At 41.0% G+C, this 18487-nt stretch overlaps 1 protein-coding gene across 3 annotated transcripts in view; it reads right to left on the reverse strand.

Moving 5' to 3' along the window:
• Positions 1-17858, reverse strand: part of LOC131242152 (uncharacterized) — a 33871-nt gene extending 16013 nt beyond the window's left edge. For 2 of the 3 annotated variants that reach the window (XM_058240615.1, XM_058240600.1), the window contains exons 1-6: positions 17712-17858; positions 9231-9492; positions 8251-8301; positions 5737-5867; positions 5153-5269; positions 4515-4637 (exon numbers count right to left, since the gene is read on the reverse strand). In XM_058240615.1, coding sequence (XP_058096598.1) covers positions 4515-4637; positions 5153-5269; positions 5737-5867; positions 8251-8301; positions 9231-9407 — 599 coding nt within the window. In that variant the 5' untranslated portion in view covers positions 9408-9492; positions 17712-17858. The remainder of the gene's footprint in view (positions 1-4514; positions 4638-5152; positions 5270-5736; positions 5868-8250; positions 8302-9230; positions 9493-17711) is intronic. The other variant, XM_058240606.1, reaches the window with a different exon arrangement.
• Positions 17859-18487: the final 629 nt, after the last annotated feature.

An 18487-nucleotide genomic window follows, 5' to 3' on the forward strand; every position in this document is an offset into this window, starting at 1 on the left:
AAGTTACACAGAACTTGAACTTCTCTACAAGAATGACCTTAGTGATCATGTCTTCCGGATTCACGCTGGTGTGAATCTTCTCCAGAGTTACGCCTCCTTCCTCAAGCACATGTCGGATAAAGTGGTGACGAACAATAATGTGTTTAGTATGTGAGTAATAAATAGAATTTTCAGCCAAATTGATAGCGCCCTCGCTGTCACAATTAACCGGCACGGCTTCCTGCTGAAGCTCCAACTGATTTATCATGCCTCTCAATAAAACACCTTCCTTAAATGCTTCCGCCATTGCCATGTACTCAGCTTCGGTCATGGAAAGAGCCACCACAGACTGAAGCTTCAACATCTAACTAATTGCTCCATCCATTAGTACAAACGAGTAACCTAAAGTCAACTTCCTGAAATCCACACTGCCTGCGTAATCTGAATCCATATACCCTTCCAACTTTGCTCCTGTCTTCTCAAAAGTTAAGACTTAGTCTTCTGTACCATCTGACCGCCTCCTAATATTGCTTGCTAGGGTATTTGCTCACAACACCGATAGCCCGTAAAATAACCGGTCTAATACAGACCATGGCACGCACTGCCAACCGCATTCGAATAAGGCCCGTGAGAAATATACTGCCTTTCCTCATCTGTTTTGGGACACGTCCTAAGGAAAACTTGAAGTGAGCCACGTAAGGAATGCTCACCGGCTTTACCTGGTCCATCACATACCTACTCAAGGTATTCTACTTGTGATTACCAAAGCTTGCTCCTCTTCCAGTCTCTATGAATATCAATGCCGAGAACCTTCTTTGCAGCCCCCCAATCCTTCATCCTGAATGTCCCACTTAACTGAGTCTTTAGTACATTCATTTCAAACAAGTCGTGATTGACGATCTATATGTCATCAACATATAATACCTGACTCATCATGAAGGAATCAAAATTCATACCACTACCTAGGCGACAGATCGTGCAACGACTTCCTGCAAACTTTTTCTTTGCCCCTTTAACTTCGAACCGCTTTGGTTGCTTCATGAAGAACCTCTCTTCCAATTTTCCATGTAGAAGCGCAGTTTCCTCATCCATCCTTTCAACTCAAAATTGCATTGGGCAACCAGCGCTAATACGGATCTAATAGACACCTGTTATACTGTCAGCGCAAATATCTCTAAGAAGTCGATCCCTTCTCTATAAGCATAACCCTCCGCTACCAGCCTTGCCATGTATCTATGTTGTATCCTCTTGAAGATCCACCTACATCCAACCGCTTTCCGGCCCACTGGAAGCTCCACCAGCTCTCATGTGTCGATCTGGTACAACGAGTCCATCGCTTCGTCCATAAACTTCTTCCACTTCTTAGCACCAGGCTCACCTAGAGCCATCTAAATAGAAGATGGATCCCCCTCGTCTGTAACGAGAGCATATGTGATATTGGAATCGTCCATGTACCTCGCCAATATCCTGCGATTATTTGGTGTGATTCTTCTCACAGGTGGCCGCTTCACCTACCCCATATCTCTGTCCGCGCGTCTCAGCCTTCATGCCCTGCCCATTCATGTAGCCATGCCCAGCATATCACACACGCGCAGAGGTGGAATCCACTACAGCCACTGCAGCTCTACCTGTTGAAGTGTTCCCGATCAACCTGTAAAGATTACCGAGTCGTTGAGCTTTCATGATTACCCATGTCCCCTTAGATACTTTAAGAGCACCATCAATACCTGTGAACTTGCAGCCCATTGCCTCAAGTATACCAAGAGAAATCAGATTCTTCTTCAAATCAGGAACGTGCCTGACATCAGTCAAGGTACGCTCCAACCCACCAACATCTTGATGCGCACCATACCAACAGCCACAACATTACAGGCAATGTCATTGCCCATAAACACATGTCCACCATCGCACTCCCTATAGTTGGCAAACTAACTCCGATGAGGAGTCATGTGAAAGGATGCCCCTGTGTCTAGAATCCACTCGCCCCTACGATCATCGTACAGGCGTCTGATCGTAAACACATAAAAGACATTACCATCACATCCACTCGATCCATCTAACGTGGCAGCATTAGCCTTCCTGTATGAAGCCTCAAATTCTTCTCTTAAATTTAGAATTTGTACAATTCTTCATCATGTGTTTTTCCATCCCACAGTTCCAGCACTTTACATTTCCTTTGCCCTTGCCCTTGGATTTGGATCTAGAGCTTGAAGATCCTGTAACTTGTTCAGAATTCCTGTCCCACGTAAACAATGCATCAGAATATATCCCCATGTCGCCGTTTAGCGTTCTCATGGCCTTTCCTTGAAGGATTGAGATAACGATGTCGATACTCAAGGTTTTATTTGTGGTGCACATTGTGTCCTTGAATGACTCATACGATGCCGGAAGAGAATTTAACAACATTCATGCTTGTTCCTCATCTTTCATCACTTCCTCCATATCCAGCAATTTGCAAACCAATTTATTAAAGTTGCTGATGTGAGCCTCCAGATCTCCACCCTCTGCCATCTTGAAGTTATACCATTGACACTTTTAAGTGTAGGCGATTTTCAGAGGATTTTTTCGCATAAACATCCTCTAACTTCGCCCACAACTTAGCTGCAATTTTCTCCCTCATGACATTGTAAAGAACCTCATACGTGAGACATAAACAGATCGAGGATAAGGCCTTCTTATCAAGAGTATTCCAATCATCATCAGTCATAATAGACTTTCACTCCTCAAGAGCACCATCTTCGCCTTGCTTGATTAAGGAACTGATCATCTTGATCTTCCATAATTCAAAGTTATTTTTCCCCGAGTACTTCTCAATATCATACCTAGTGCTTACAATTATTGCTTATCCCTCATATTCAGATCTGTGCCCCAACGATTGCTCTGATACCACTTGTTGGGATTTGTGCTGCAGAATCACACAGATATGGATCTAGGATAGCAATCCAAGAGTACCAAGCAATCACAAGATAACACAAAGATTTAACATGGAAAACCCTTTCGGGAAAAAACCACGACACAAAGCGACAAATCTTCACTATGAAAATAGAAATTACAAAGAGAGAGGACTTACCCGATTCGAACAACCTCGAATCTTGCCCTTGCTACACCCTTCAATAACCTTAGAACCCTTTTAGAAACCCTTAGAATACCTTTAGAAAACCTTAGAATACTTTAGAATAGCCCTAGGGACTCCTATTTATAGATGGGAAACTCCCCCTTAAACCGCCTCAAATTTACGCAGTCCGGGTAAAATCCGTGCACCATCTGTGTAACCCTCGAATAGTCGAAGGAGGGCTTTGACCAGTCGAAGGGACCTTCGACTAGTCGAGCCAGTCCCTCGACTGGTCGAGCATCCTGAACTTACAAGTTCAAGACATCTGTTTAACAACAAGCAAAACTAGAAAATGATCCCAAACTTTGCTGGTGAAGGAGCAGTGCAAAAAAGAGGTGACCAATTGTCTCCCCACACACATTAAACGAATGTTAGGGAGAACTAAGGATCAATGCCAAATCAATTATAACAAAATGGTCCGACAATTGATCTAGACCGCTCATCACATGTACCCACATTAGATGTTCAATATATTTCAAGAATCTCTTTGATTATTAGACCCTTATATCTAGCTAGTGGAGAATAAAATAGGTGGTCAATATCAATTATAACTAAAATTATCCAACTTTCGACTTGACCATCCATGATGTGAGCCCCACCATAGATTGTGCAATCAATAATCACTTTGATCAGACAATTTTCACCATCCAATCCATGACAACTAAAAAAACATTGCCCATATCGTTTATGATGAAAAAAATAAAACGATTAATCTAGAACAGTCATCACATAGACCCTGTCTCAGATTGCCCTTGTCTCTCAAGAACTTGGTGATCCAACCATTGAGTTCATGACCAGTACCGACGAAGGTCTAAACTGCTAATAAGAAATGGCTCCAATGATTAACTTGGATCCTCTATGGTACAATTCCCACCTTGGGTTTCCTATGTTACTCAAGATTTACTTAAACCAAGTGATTATGATCATCTGAACCATACTAAGTAAAATGAACAATCCTTGTTGATTGTAAAAGTGGACATTGAACTTGGTTGTTCAAACAATAGGATCCATTTTTTATTGTCCATGCATATAAAGAATGACTTTGATTGCAAAATCTTAACCATATGACCGACATGAACAAAATGGATGGTAATCCCAACCACTCAATTATTGGCCAAAAAGCCAAAGGTACCTGTTGATTACAAAGGCCCAATCATCGATTGTGCCTGTGGACCCACATGTGATTACTAGTGGGCTGTTTATTTGCTTGTTAAACTCAATACCTCTTTCGCAATAGAACTGGTCAATTCATCAATTAAAAAATATCATCTTCTTTTCTGGCCTCTCATTCCATGAATTTGAGTTATTTTACTGATTGCCTAATTTACATATCGATAAAATTGCAACTGTCCTAAGTACACATTTTCAGAACCTCCAGGGAAATTTTCAAATTCCTAACTAAATTCAGGGGTGCAATAACAACCTCTTGGATGGCAGACTCTCCTTGGCAGAAAGATAGTGTTGCCAACAATCCAATGTTGACTTGTGAGTTGCCTTTTTTGTCCCACCATTATAAGATCTAACTACAAACTCTTCACTTCTTTCCCTGCAAACATTAGTAATGGTGTTAACATTTCACTTGAGCAAACATGATTGGACAGATCTACTAATCCATGATAGAGAAATCACAGGGTGAAGGGCCTCAACAAAAGTAGCACAAAATTTCTTACATGCAGGCACAGGTTGGTTGATCCAGAGAGATATGATGGACCCCACCATGGTTATGAGATCCCCAAGAGATCTCCCTGATTGGGAGATGCCAACCTGCCAGCTTTATCCTGATCCCCGTGGGATGTCGATGATTGCTGCATTTTTTTCCTTAATCATCAATATTTAGGCCAATGATGGAAGACTTGGAATCTTTCAACTTGGAAAGTTCTTGGGGAATCCACCATCCATGGTGGGTCTCAGCAGATCAATAGACTGGATTTGTTGAGGCCCAACACCGACCCCTCAGGTCCTATATGAAAAAACTGCATGCTGCTGCAAGAAAACCACGAGACAAAATAGTAAAGAAGCTATCTACTGCTTCAGTGAAATGCATTATAATGGGCCACATACTTTCCTTCAAAACCAGATAAATATTTTATATAAGCAGCACCAAGATACACACTTATGAAAGGCCTATATAGCAGTGTTGGGTTTCCCTCTATCTCGTAGATCCGATAACCCATCTCCCTGCAAGGAATGTCAGGCAGTAATTTAGAAACATAAGAGAATTATAGAGAAGCCATATATTCAAGAAATTCTCTTTGCTCTCACATTGTACCCCAACACAATAACAATCATGTACGTTGAGGTTCACTAATCAAACACTTGGTTGCACCTGCCATGCATGAGACAGCAAGCTGCCCATTTGGCGGGCCCTGCCATGCAAATGACCTGGCCAAAAAGATCAAGTCCAGCCCACAAGTTAGGTGAGCCACACATGTATAAAACAATGGGAGGTAAAAGACAAATGTTCAGCTGTCCATATTCACATGTACTTGTGAGGACCACCTGATTTGTGGAGCGACCTGGTTTCATCGACACGGTAAAGCCTTCTGGATGAGCAGCTTGGATGTTACCCACATGGCACATATTGCATTGTGCACCTTTATGTAGGTTTGGAGAGCGTGATTAGCAAACCTATGTAATACTAATACCTAAACAGCCATTCTGCAGCTTCTGGCAGCAGTTGCATGAGACCAATAGTAGTCTCCTTGGTTTTCCGATGATAGCGCTCAGCAAGGAGGTGTCTGCCACTTCCAATTTCAGCAATAGCACAAATCATGTCCTGCATAACAAGGTAAGATCAACAAATTTAGCAAGCTTAATAATGGTATAAATACTTAATATGGAAAATCTACCCTGACCGTAGAGTGCCAATTTGATTATCTGGTGAGCTGCACTCAAAATGTAATTGTGGCACCATGGTCCATGATCTTGACCTTTCATCATGTGGGTTCACTATCAATGACTGCTGTAAAAGAAGAACTCACTTATCAAATGACCTTACAAATGCGATCTGCCACTTAAAAATGAATGATAGACAAGATTCCAGCAGTCAATGATGATGGAGAAATTGACAGCCAGTCGGATGGGTAAGAGTATCTGATTCATGCTATATGCAGATAGGTTGATGGTGGAACACATCCAATGAATGGGCTCGATCATGGACTATTGTCCCGTCAGTCTAATTTTTTAGTTTACTGCAACAGATAAGGAAACTGGTCCCGGTGCTCTAGAATGACTTCCACGCAATAAGAGGACAGTATTATCATTGATTTGAGAATCACAAACTGCATGCGAAAAAAATTTTAGTGGAATAGGTTTGCACAGCACGCTCGTGTTATATGTCCTAGTATGGTAAAGCTAAGTCTCACTTTTCCCCTCCAGCAACGATGAATTTGTTGCCACAAATAAGCAGTTTCTTGAAGAAATACCAATGCTGACAACCAAGAAGAAACAACGCAATCAAATTAATACGCAATCATGGCAATATATTTTCGCCGGTTTTAAAAGGTGGAAGAGTGAGGAGAGGCACCTAGGTCTCCTAGGAGGCTAGGTTTAAGCCTCAAGGCAGAGGCATAAGCTTCTTGGCATGCTTCCTGAATTCAATTTTTTATTTTAAAAACATCATCATCATCATCACCACCACCTAAGCGTTATCTCAACTATTTGTGATTGACTTCGCAAATCTTGCTTGACGTAAAGATTCCAGATGAGAATTCTCATGATTGCTTCGCAAAAGTTAGACAACCAGTGGTCCATATTTATTTAATAATTCAGTAATAAGTAATTAAATAGACAATTAAGAAAAATATATAAAATAAAAGTTGAGAAAATTAAGGGAAAATTATGTATAATACAAGCAAAAACATATACCATGCTTTGATATCTAATGCATTATAGTAACATGTGTAAGCAACTAAGCTTGTGTAGTATATCAGTAGAACAGTAACATTCTAGTGCATCAAAATTTTGGAATAGTTAAATATGATTATAAAAACTGAAGGTTAGAAAAAAAATTTGGAATATATAAGGCTCATTAATCCATTTCATAAAAAAAAAGGGTATCCAGTTACATTGATCAAGTCATGAAATTTAATTAATAGCTCGCAGTGCCATGTCTTGTACTGTACTCTTCTCAAATTTAAATGACCTTAGTTTTCTCAAAAAAAAAAAAAAAAAAAACCAAGTCAATTTGTACTCAATCTCAAATCATTCTTCTCAAAACATAATATCAACTTCCCCAACACTTAGAAATATACAACTCTAGATCTTCTTCATCTGCCATCTCATGGGCAAATGCATCCGAGAGACCATATACTCATCATCACCTGCATCTTATGCCCCTTCTCTCGAATCTATAATCTGCAGTGACCCAGAAGTTTACCCAACTGAAATAAGTAAGAATAAAATAAGATAACTAAAAAGAATAAAATAATTTAAAATCATTACTGCTACAGGCTGTATCATTACAATTTTTCTTACTAGAACCCAATAACGATTGCTTGGGGCTAGTGTTGCATTGACTTTTTTTAGTGGGATTATCTACAATCATCATAGTGCCACTAACTTCATAAGTCAAACAATCATCTTCCAAATGTGATGTGTCATTAGGGAGGATTGGATTTTTCTTCTCACTAATCCACTCATCACCTGAATCTCAGTTCCTTTTCATGCTTCTCTCCCTGGTTTCATCTTGTAAATAAATAAATAATGCACTTGACTTCTTATGCTACAATCATTTGCTTCTCATGTCGTTGATGCCAACCATCGGAATGGATTATGGGGAGCTTTATTCGCTATGGAAGGGCTGAATCACACAATTAAAGTTTTGGTCCTCCGAAGTTCTTGTTTTATTTTTATTACATTTGTTCCGGGGGGGGGGGGGGGGGACCCATTTAATTTCACATTTGGGGTTTCACATTTAATTTCACATTTGAGTCTACCAAACCTGAGCAGACATGCATCTTGCAATACGACACCTTAAATAGTCAGAATTCAAGTAGAATGCTTACTCGATGCTTATGTATTTTATGATTTAAACAACATTTCAAGAAAAAATTAACATACTTTGGGAACTATATTGATGGAAGATAAACTTGCATTTTCAGAAAGAGCAATTGCAAATGAAATGCATAAGCTAAAATGCCAATGACTAAGGAAGGTACCACATCAATTTGTGCTTTAAAGTGCCTCCGACAAATAATACCAGCCACAGCCTGAAAGGACAGAAAGGAAAAATGTCAGAATAAGGAGGCAACTATAGACTCATCCAAGACACCAAAAAAATAGTTCTTTAATGTCTCTATTGAATTTACTAAAAGGCGGCCTTAAGAAGCTAAAAGGAATGGGAAAAGATTGTCTCCATAATTGACATAAAGTTCGGCATATAAAATGCAAAAAATCATAGAAGTCAATAACTTATGCAAGATCAGGACTATTCATCAGTTGGACCTTAGAGATGATAAATAATTCAAAATAATATTACTCTGATGATCCTTACCCTGCATACAGAAGACTTTTTCCCATTGAATTTGTATCATTACTCAGCTTTATTACTACTACTACTACTACTACCACCACCACTTGTCTGCCCACTTTTGGGCTGCTGACCGGTGTGATTTTGTAGCTATTAACTTTCCATGATAAGGCCCACCTGATCAATGGTCCATATCTTGCCAATGTGTGTCACATGTTGAGTTTGAACGCTGAAATATCTGTGTGCTGTTAGTCAGAGAATGCACAATGGTATGAAATTGAGCTCCTTACAGATGTTTCAGCATAATTAATTCTTGTCAGGGTCACTTAATATCTTCAACAACAAATGATGGAAATCTAAATGTTCACTCTAATGTGTCCATGCTAACAAATGCTGGCTAGCCTGACCAATCATCAGTAACAAAATAAAAAAGAACGGCTGCAACAACTAGTTGATTGGGGCCTATGTTCTGTCTTTTTGTTTAGTTTCCATGGTAACTTCTTTTGAGCGGAAAAACTATTGAGAAAACAGAGAATCCATTATATGCCAATTCTGAGTATGTCCATCAGTAAGGAATATGTCTTGCAAATATCACATGATTATGTCCATTTGGAGTTTCTAAGAATGGAGCCCGAAGTGTAATAAACACACTCAATTTCGTTCTCTTACCTTCATTTCAGTTTGTGTCAGATAAGGCTGTCCATCAGGATCTCGTAACAGGTGAACTTTCTGTCCTTTGGTTTCTCCAACATCTATCCATTCCTTACTCACCTCAGGATCCATCCACAATTCTTCCATGTCTTCAGGATCCACACAATCATCCCAAAATTTGAAGCTTACAGCCATCCTAGGAGGAAGTTGATGTTCCTTGCACCATCTAGCATCACAAGACCAGAACCAGTGTGCAGTGCAGTATGAGCTTTGAAGAGGCCTGAAAGTAATGAGTACGCATGAGACACAACATTTTAAAGAGGCTGCTAGTGCCATGTGCATGCCCCTCTACACCCCATCACATGGACCCCATCTGACCACTTAGCAAGGTGGCATTAAAAAAATCAGCTCAAAAATATGGACATTTTTAGCTCTCAATTTCATATATTGTGGCCCTCTGACTGCCTGATTCAAGTGCAGGGCACATTCATGGTGGAAGCCACCTGCTAGAGAGGTTGGATCTTACAATGTTTGTCACCTTGTGCATGTGACAGGCCGTAGAGGATCTAGAATATATACAGGTGTTAATTAGAGGAACTCTTGAGTATATGAAAATAAGAATCTGCATAGCCATAAACCATTCACGCACTTTCAGTCTGTATTAACTAAACCAAGCAGTATGCAAGAAAGTAAAAATGGTAACAAGTAACAACTCTTTCAAATTAGACCATTGTATTTCCACTGGGAATTCACATGATGGCTATGGAGCATCCTCTTGTCCACACAATACATGATAAAAGCAATGACTATACTCGGAGTTGAGTAATATGGTTGACAAATGCAAAAAACATGATAAAAGCAATGACTATACTCGGAGTTGAGTAATATGGTTGACAAATGCAAAAATGAGGTCTCAAATAAAATCCTTATTGAAGACAAATGTACCATTGGTTCTAATAAAAGCTCAAGAATAATACCTTTCCATCTCATAGCTTCATAAATAGCATATGCATCTTATCTTAATAGAATCAGGAGATACAATAAATGGAACAAGGTCTCAAAACAATGCCAATAACAAATTAACATATTTAAGAGCTTTACTAAGCCCATGTTGTGGATTAAAGAAATGGTTTTAGTATGCAATCTGTCCAAGTATTGGTCATTGCCGGTACCGTCAGATACAGGGGGAGTCAACTCACCATTACACAATACACACACACATGCTTTAATTGCTTTAAAAAAAAAACATTAAATTTTTTTTCCAAAACGTGTTAGATGATGACCACTTTGAGAGCTTAAGGGTAAAAGGAATCATAAACTTGAATGAGGCCGGAGACTAAAGAGACATTCATAGGATTAGGATATCTTAAGTGAAAGAAGCTTTGGGAAACATGAAGGCAAGAATGTAACGGCACATGTATGTAACTAACATTCTAATAAGCTAAACAGCATCTAGTACTAGGTACAAAATGTATCAGTTGATGCTCACAAGTAACTTAAGCATGCAGCAAGTAAACATGCACGAGGCATGTACTTCCACTAGATGGAGTGAAGTTCAAGAGGTTCCACATGATATGTGTTGTACCCTATTTCTGGCTATTCCTAGAATAGTCAATCAGGGAATGACATGTGTTGTTGCACAAAAAGGATATAGCATGCGGAAGGATCTTCGAATATATTTGGAGCACTTTCTAAAGAAGCACAGCTGGCGCTGAGTTGGATAGTACATGTCATCTGGTGACAAGGGGCAGCAAAGAAGTTCAAGGGACAGAAAGCGGCCGAGCAAAGAGGAACGGTTAGAAGAATATAAAGAGGCAGAATGATCTGGAAGACTAACATGGCAACGATTCAGCTGCCATAATGGTTGAAGTAAAGAACAGAAACGGATGCAAAGCATTTGCGTGGTAGGGAAGCTTATAAATAGAAAGGAAATCAACAGAAGAAATCGTCTCATACCAACCAAACAAACCAATCACTTTATCTTTCCTCATCATAATTTTAGCTCTATCTTATGAGTAGTGATAATCTTTAGCAGTAATCTTTAGCTGTAAACCAAGTCTACGCTCTTACGTTGGACTATTTCCATTTCAATACAAACAGTTCTTCATTCAGAAAGGCTCCTTGCAGTTTTGCACTGTGGTCGATTGTAAGTATTCCACTTTCTATGTGATTGTTTCTAATTGCTTGGTATACCAAAAGCCCCTTCGTACAGAAGGCAAAGTGCAACCCGTATGAAGAACCCAACCCTCCGACAATTGCTTGATCATCTTGTGACAATCTTGCGCAAGTGGTTGAATAGGCGACCGATCTTCTCAGGTTTCGGTCATATACGATCGCATTCAACATATCTGCCTATCTTAGCGCTTGGGGTCAAAGTTGTTCGGTTTGAATAGAGCCGCACAATCGGTTATGGCATGCCCGTACACACCACACATAACCAAAAACAAACCGAGACCCAACAATATGATCAGCTTGAATGAGATGTTCTTCAACTTAGTCAAGAAAGGTGATAGCCAACAGCTTGTCATGTTAGCAAGAGCAAGTCAACAACCCGGTAGAAATGAAAGCCGAAAACTTCTGACCATATTGAGATGGACAAACCACCTCATGTCCTAACTGCCAAACTTCGAGCACAACCAGGACTAACCATACAAGTAGAGAAGGCACCACATGGCTTTAAGCAAGACCTGATCATCATCATCAAACCATTGTCCCAGCTATTTGCTTGGCTTATGTTCTCATGATTGCTTGGCAAAGGTTCAAGATTGTCTGCCTATTTGATATTAACCCCCTTCCTTTACCCTGTAAACAGAGAGGAGCTGAAAGCTTTTCTGTATTTGAGACAACCCAAAGGGGTTGAATATATAGAGATTACAGTCATCTATACAAGGAAAATAATAAAATCAGAATCCTCTACCTATGGAAACGAACTATACAAGGTATACTAGCTATACAAGGTATGTGAGTCTGTGGAAGAGAAATGGGCCCAGACTGAAATTTCTCGCGGATAAAGTAACAGTCAACTTCAATATGCTTCATCCGTTCATGAAAAATCGGGTTAGAGGCAATCTGAATGGCAATTGGATTATCGACATGGAGTGGAGTAGGATTCTGCAGAGGAATGCCCAAGTCTGAAAGAAGTTCACGTAACCAGACAAGCTCACTACACGCAGCGGACATTGCCCGATACTCGGCTTCTATGCTCGATTTGGAGACAGTGGCTTACTTCTTACACTTCCAAGAGATGAGAGAAGTGCCGAGAAAAACACAGTAGCCAGTGGTAGATCTTCGTGTGAGAGCACAACCGACCCAATCAGCATCCGAATAAGCACAAAGGTCCAGAATCGCGGTAAAGGAGAAGAACAGTGATCGATTAGAGTTCCACGTAGGTACCATAGGGTGCGCAACACCACAGTCATATGAAGAGTCTGAGGAGCAGAAACAAACTAACTGACGACTTGGGTAGCGTAGGCAATATCAGGGCGAGTCATAGTTAAGTAAACCAGACTCCCAACTAAACGGCAGTATAAGTCGGGCTGTGCAAGTAGATCACCATCATCACAGCCATATTGAATGTTAAGTTCTAAGGGAGTATGAACTGTCTTCTGATCCGTCAATGATGCCAAGGCGAGAAGATCCTTGGTATATTTAAGCTGGCTGACCAGGATCCCACGTTTAGAACGTGAAATTTCAAGCCTAAGAAAGTAGGTGAGATGGCCGAGGTCTTTCATATTGAAGGATGATTGCACAACTTCCTTTAAAGTCGAGATGCCAGTAGCATCGCTACCAGTCAGAAGTAGGTCATCAACATAGACGAGAACACTGACAATTCCACGAGCAGTGGTGCGCAAAAATAAGGATGGGTCATGACTACTTTGAATAAAGCCAGCACCTGTAACAACATTGTAAAAGCATTGGAACCATGCCCGAGGTGCCTATTTGAGGTCATACAGGGCTTTCTTTAGGCGACATACCTTATTGTCAGGGATTAAAGAGCCAGGAGGAGGTTTCAAATATACGGTTTCTTGGAGGTCTCCATGAAGAAAAGCATTTTTCACATCCATCTGAGCAAGTGGCCAAAAGCGAACGGAAGATATTGCCAGAAGAGTACGAACAGTTTTTCATCTTGGCCATGGGAGCGAATGTCTCATCATAATCAATTTTGTATTCCTGTTTGTATCCCTGGGCGACAAGTCGAGCCTTATATCGATCCAATGATCCATCAGACTTGAGCTTGACAGAATAAATCTATTTGCTACCAATTAGCTGTTGGTCAGCGGGTCGAGTGACAATGCCCCACGTATGATTTTCATCCAATGCCGCAAGTTTTTCTACCATAGCCTTCTTCCAACAATCATGAGTGGTTGCCTGAGAGTATGAAGTAGGAATAAAAACAGTATCCGGAGTAGCATTCATGGCAGATATAGAGCATATCAAGCGATCAGGCGCTCGACGCGCACAATCGGAACGACGTATCGAGGTAGGTTCAGGATCTGCAACAGGTACAGTAGGTTTGGGTTGAGTAATAGGTGGTGGAGCTGTACGTGGTCGACGCGAGTAAACCTGCAACGAACAAGGGAAAGTACTTGAGGCAAAAGGAATATCAGGAAAGGTGGTTAGACCAAAAATTTTGGGGCGTGCGGATAAGGAAGAGATGAATGAAAGGCAATATGTTCAAGAAAAACATTGTCGTGAAACCTGAACACGACGAGAAACTGGATCATAATATCAAAAACCCTTCTGAGTTTCTCCAAATTCCAAGTACATACATTTGATCGATTTTGGAGATAATTTGTTACACTCACGTGAAGTCAGGTGAACATAACAAACATAACCAAAAACACGAAATGTGGAATATGCAGGAGGTAAGCCGTTGAGAACAAAGTATGGAGATTTACTATTCAGAACGTTGATTGGCATCCGGTTAATCAAGTAGATAGAATGTAACATTGCTTCCACCCAGAAAGAACGAGGAACACTCATAGTTGTCATCAAGGTGTTGGCAGTTTCAACAATATGACAATTTTTCCGTTCAGTCACCCCGTTCTATTGTGGAGTATCAGAACAAGGGTCTAATGAATAATCTCATGACCCTGAAGAAATGTACGAAAATCTGTTGAGAGATATTCACCCCCCCCCCCCGTCAGAGCGGAGAGTTTGAACTGGAACCCGAAATTGAGTCTCCACCATAGAGTGAAATATCTCGAATTTTTCAAAAACCTGTGACTTCGAGTGAAGAAAGTAAATCCAGGTGTAACGTGTGAAATCATCAATAAATATAACATTGAATCGTTACCCAGATAGAGACATAATTGGTGAAGGACCCCAGACATCGTCATGTACTAGTTCAAACATAGAAGATGATTTTGTAGTACTTAGAAGAAAAGGAATACACTTACTTTTTGAAAGACAACAAGATAAACAAGAATAATCTAAATCTTTTTTATTAAGAGAAACGTTCCTTAACATGCCAGAAGAAACTAACTGAATTAACCAATCGAAATGTGGATGACCCAGGCGAAAGTGCCACAGTTTCCACAATTTATGTGCCGAACAAATATCTGATGAAGATGGAGAAAAGAAACAATGAGCCAGAATGACAGATGGATCAAAGTCCATCACATACAGACGACCATGCCGCCTACCCATCCCAAGTACCTTCCCCGTTGCCAAATCCTGCACAAAACAACAGTTGGGAAGAAATATGACTAAGCAGTATTGGATGTGAGTTGACCAACTGAAATTAAATTGGAGAAGAGGTTAGGGACATGAAATACATCACGAAGGGTGAACTGGCAATGAGCAGAAGGAAAGAAGTCAATGATCTAATGGACGTCTAGTGTCATTCGCAATAGAAATAGCCTAATTGCCGGTGTACGGACGAATGTCACGAAGATGAGATACAGCACCAGTCATATGATTGGAAGCACCCGAATCGAAGAACCATGTAGAAGATGGGGATATACCTGACATACCGGCCACAGAAAGGGCCTGAACGATTTGCTGAAGCATTGCAGGAGTCAAAGGTGATGAAAGACCTTCGGCAGAAACAGTAGATGCAAAATCACTAACAGACGGCTCGGAAGAAATAGTGGCAACAGTAGCAAAAAGCGCACGACCACATCCACCACGTCCACGGTCGAAAGAAGATGCATAGGCACGCGTACGGCAGTCCTGAATACCATGACCAGTCCGTCGACAATAAGCGCACCCTTCTTTGCATTGAGTGACAACATGACCCACCTTGTTACAGCCGCGACAAGTCAAATAAGTAGAACCACGTGTTGGTGTAGTGGTGGACACAGCAAGCACCATATCAGATGATCCCAGAGTTGAGGAAGGAAGAGATAGAACTTTCAGTCATTATTCCTCAGCCAATAAATCATTAATAACCGAATTCAATGAAGTAGGGTTACGGTTCAAGAGAGCAGCCCGACAATGCTCAAATTCCAGATGCAGCTTCATAAGAAATTGTCGAACTTGCGCACTCTTGCGCATAGTTTGGAATATCTTAAAGTCATGAGGAAATGTTGGATCCATCATAGCCATCTCTGTCCAAATAGTGACAATTTTGGAGTAAAATGATTGAATATTGTCGTCACCCTAAATAAGGTTAACGAGATCCTATTCCAGACGGTATAACCGGGCCGCATTACTCTGGTGATAAATTGTCTGGAGATGCTCCCACATTGCCTTAGCAGTGCGATGAGGTGTGAGGCCAACAGCAATGGACCGATTGACCGAATCGAGAATCCAGGTAATAATTCATCCACTGTTCATTTCCCAATCAGCTAATTTGTAGGCATCTGTGGAAGTGGGGATAGTAACAGAGCCATCAAGTAGTCCCCACAAACCACAACCCTTGAGGAAGTTCTGAAAATAGATGGTCCATAGAGAATAGTTGGTACCATCAAAACTACAACATGGGGCCTCTGTACATGATGAGTCCTTGTCGATTGATCGAAAGTAATGTAAAGCACACAAAGAGTTGCAGCATAAGAAGGTTTTAGATGTACCGTACAGCAGGAGATACCCAAGGGGTTGCAGTTTCTAGATCTGGTGGAATAGCAACATCAACAGGGGCTCTAGATCTGGAAAATCTAGAAAATCTAGATCTGGCACTGGATCGGGAAAAGCTAAATCTGGAACAGCAGCAGGGGTTGCTGGATCGGGAAAAGCTAGATCTGGAGCAACAGCAATAGGGGTTGCTGGATCTAGAACAAATTGGAGACACAGGGGTGCTGGAGGAGCAGAGGAGCGAGCAATAGGGGTGGCCATACGACGCAGTGATGGTCGGACGATACAACAGGGGTGGCCGGACGACACAGAAGGTGTGGCCGGACGACGTAGGTGCAGTCAGACGAGCAGGGATGGTAGCCGGACGCAGCAAGGATGGGGGCCAGACACAGGGATGGTCGGATCTAACAGGTGGTGCCGGATTTGGATCAGTGAAGCTTTGATATCATATAAATAGAGATGAGCTAAAAGCTTTTCTATATTCGAGACAACCCAAAGGGGTTGAATATATAGAAATTACAGTCATCTATACAAGGAAAATAATAAAATCAGAATCTTCTACCTATGGAAATGAGCTATACAAGGTATGTGAGTCTGTCTAACATACCCAAGCTTCACGTAATAAAACTGATGAAATTTCTATGGACAACAAGTATACAGTTGGGTCAGTATGTTTTACTTTTTCTACAAGAGAAGATAAAAGGTGGTGTTAGACTGATCATTCTTATATTGATCGACTTGCAACTGATGGAGATGGAAGAATGGATGTCATGAGAATGAGTCTATTAGTTCAAAAATGAAGGGGCTCGAGCAATCTAGAGGCTGTGGTTCATTCCTGCTCCGGTCTTGTGCTCCTAACTGCCTGAATATGCACATGAGTGCACACACGCACAAACTCTTCATTGAAACAGTTAAGATCATCAAACTAGTTTGATTTTCAGTCTGTGATGGGGACAAAAAACACACAAACACATGTATACATACAGATACACCATTCAAACGATTAAGAGCATTGGATGAGGCACCAGTGTGATTCCTGGGCTACAGCCCCATCCATGTAGTGGGGCAGCGGGTGAGTACTACAGTTCAAAGATCCAGACCATTGATTTGACGGGTCGCACAATGGATGTAACATGCTCCACAGATCTCCCCAATGGAACAATCCTCAACCTCCAATCGCTAACCCTACATAGACCATTAATAGAAGAATATACCAATGACACACATTTCAACAGAAATTGAAACAGAAAAACAGGCATATCAATTTCCAGTGGGCAATTTTCAGGGCATGGTACATCCAAGGTGAGGCCCATCTGATCAATGGTCTGGATCATCAAACCAACGCCCCTAATTCTGTGCAATATGTGATTCCCTATCTTAACGGAATGTCAAAAGTCGAAATCAGATATGCAGATTAAAAAAAATAATAATAAAGAAAATAAAGAAAATGAAATAGATAGATGGATAGATGGAGTATTTTACCGATACAAACGCGGTTAACGTTGCCGGAGATGGGGAGAATCGTGGAGAGAGAGAGCGTGAGAGAGAGAGAGAGAGAGAGAGAGAGGTGGGAGGATGATGCTGGAGAGAAAAGGGTTTGGCAGACAGAGAGAGATTTCATAACTGAAAGTAACGTAAATGTCTAGAGTTAGTTGGCGCGACGTGACCACGGGGTGACACGTAGCGTGACCTGATGTGCTAAGGCGTGCGGCCCACTGATGAACGGACGTGGTTTGGCTGTTGACACCAACACCAGCTAGCTAGCTTGTGCCAAAGCTCTGTGGCCCCCTCAGTAATGTATGTGATTTATCCACGCCGTTCATCCATTTTGCCAGCTCATTTTAGGCCATTACCCAAAAATGAGACATATCCAAAGTTAGACCACACCACAGAAAACAATGGGGACATAATCTCAACCGTTGAAACCTTCCCAGCGTCCACGGTAATGTTTATTTCTCATCTAACCTGTTCATAAGTTCACAAAGATTGGATAAAGGATAAACACAAATATCAATATGGGCTTGATCCAAAAAAAAAACACCAAGCTTTCAATTCCCACTGCTTCCTGTGTTCTGGTCCACTTAAAATTTTGGATCTGCCTCATTTTTTTGAAAACTAAGTTAAAATTAGCTGGATAAATAAATAGACGGCCCGGATAAAACACATATATCATGGGTGGGGCTCATAAGGCTTTGACACCACCTAATTGGCTCGTGTTGGCGTCACCAGCAAAACTGGGAAACGGATTGGCTACTCCC

The sequence above is a fragment of the Magnolia sinica genome, chromosome 1, assembly GCF_029962835.1.
Source record: "Magnolia sinica isolate HGM2019 chromosome 1, MsV1, whole genome shotgun sequence".
In the NCBI taxonomy this organism is placed as follows: domain Eukaryota; kingdom Viridiplantae; phylum Streptophyta; class Magnoliopsida; order Magnoliales; family Magnoliaceae; genus Magnolia; species Magnolia sinica.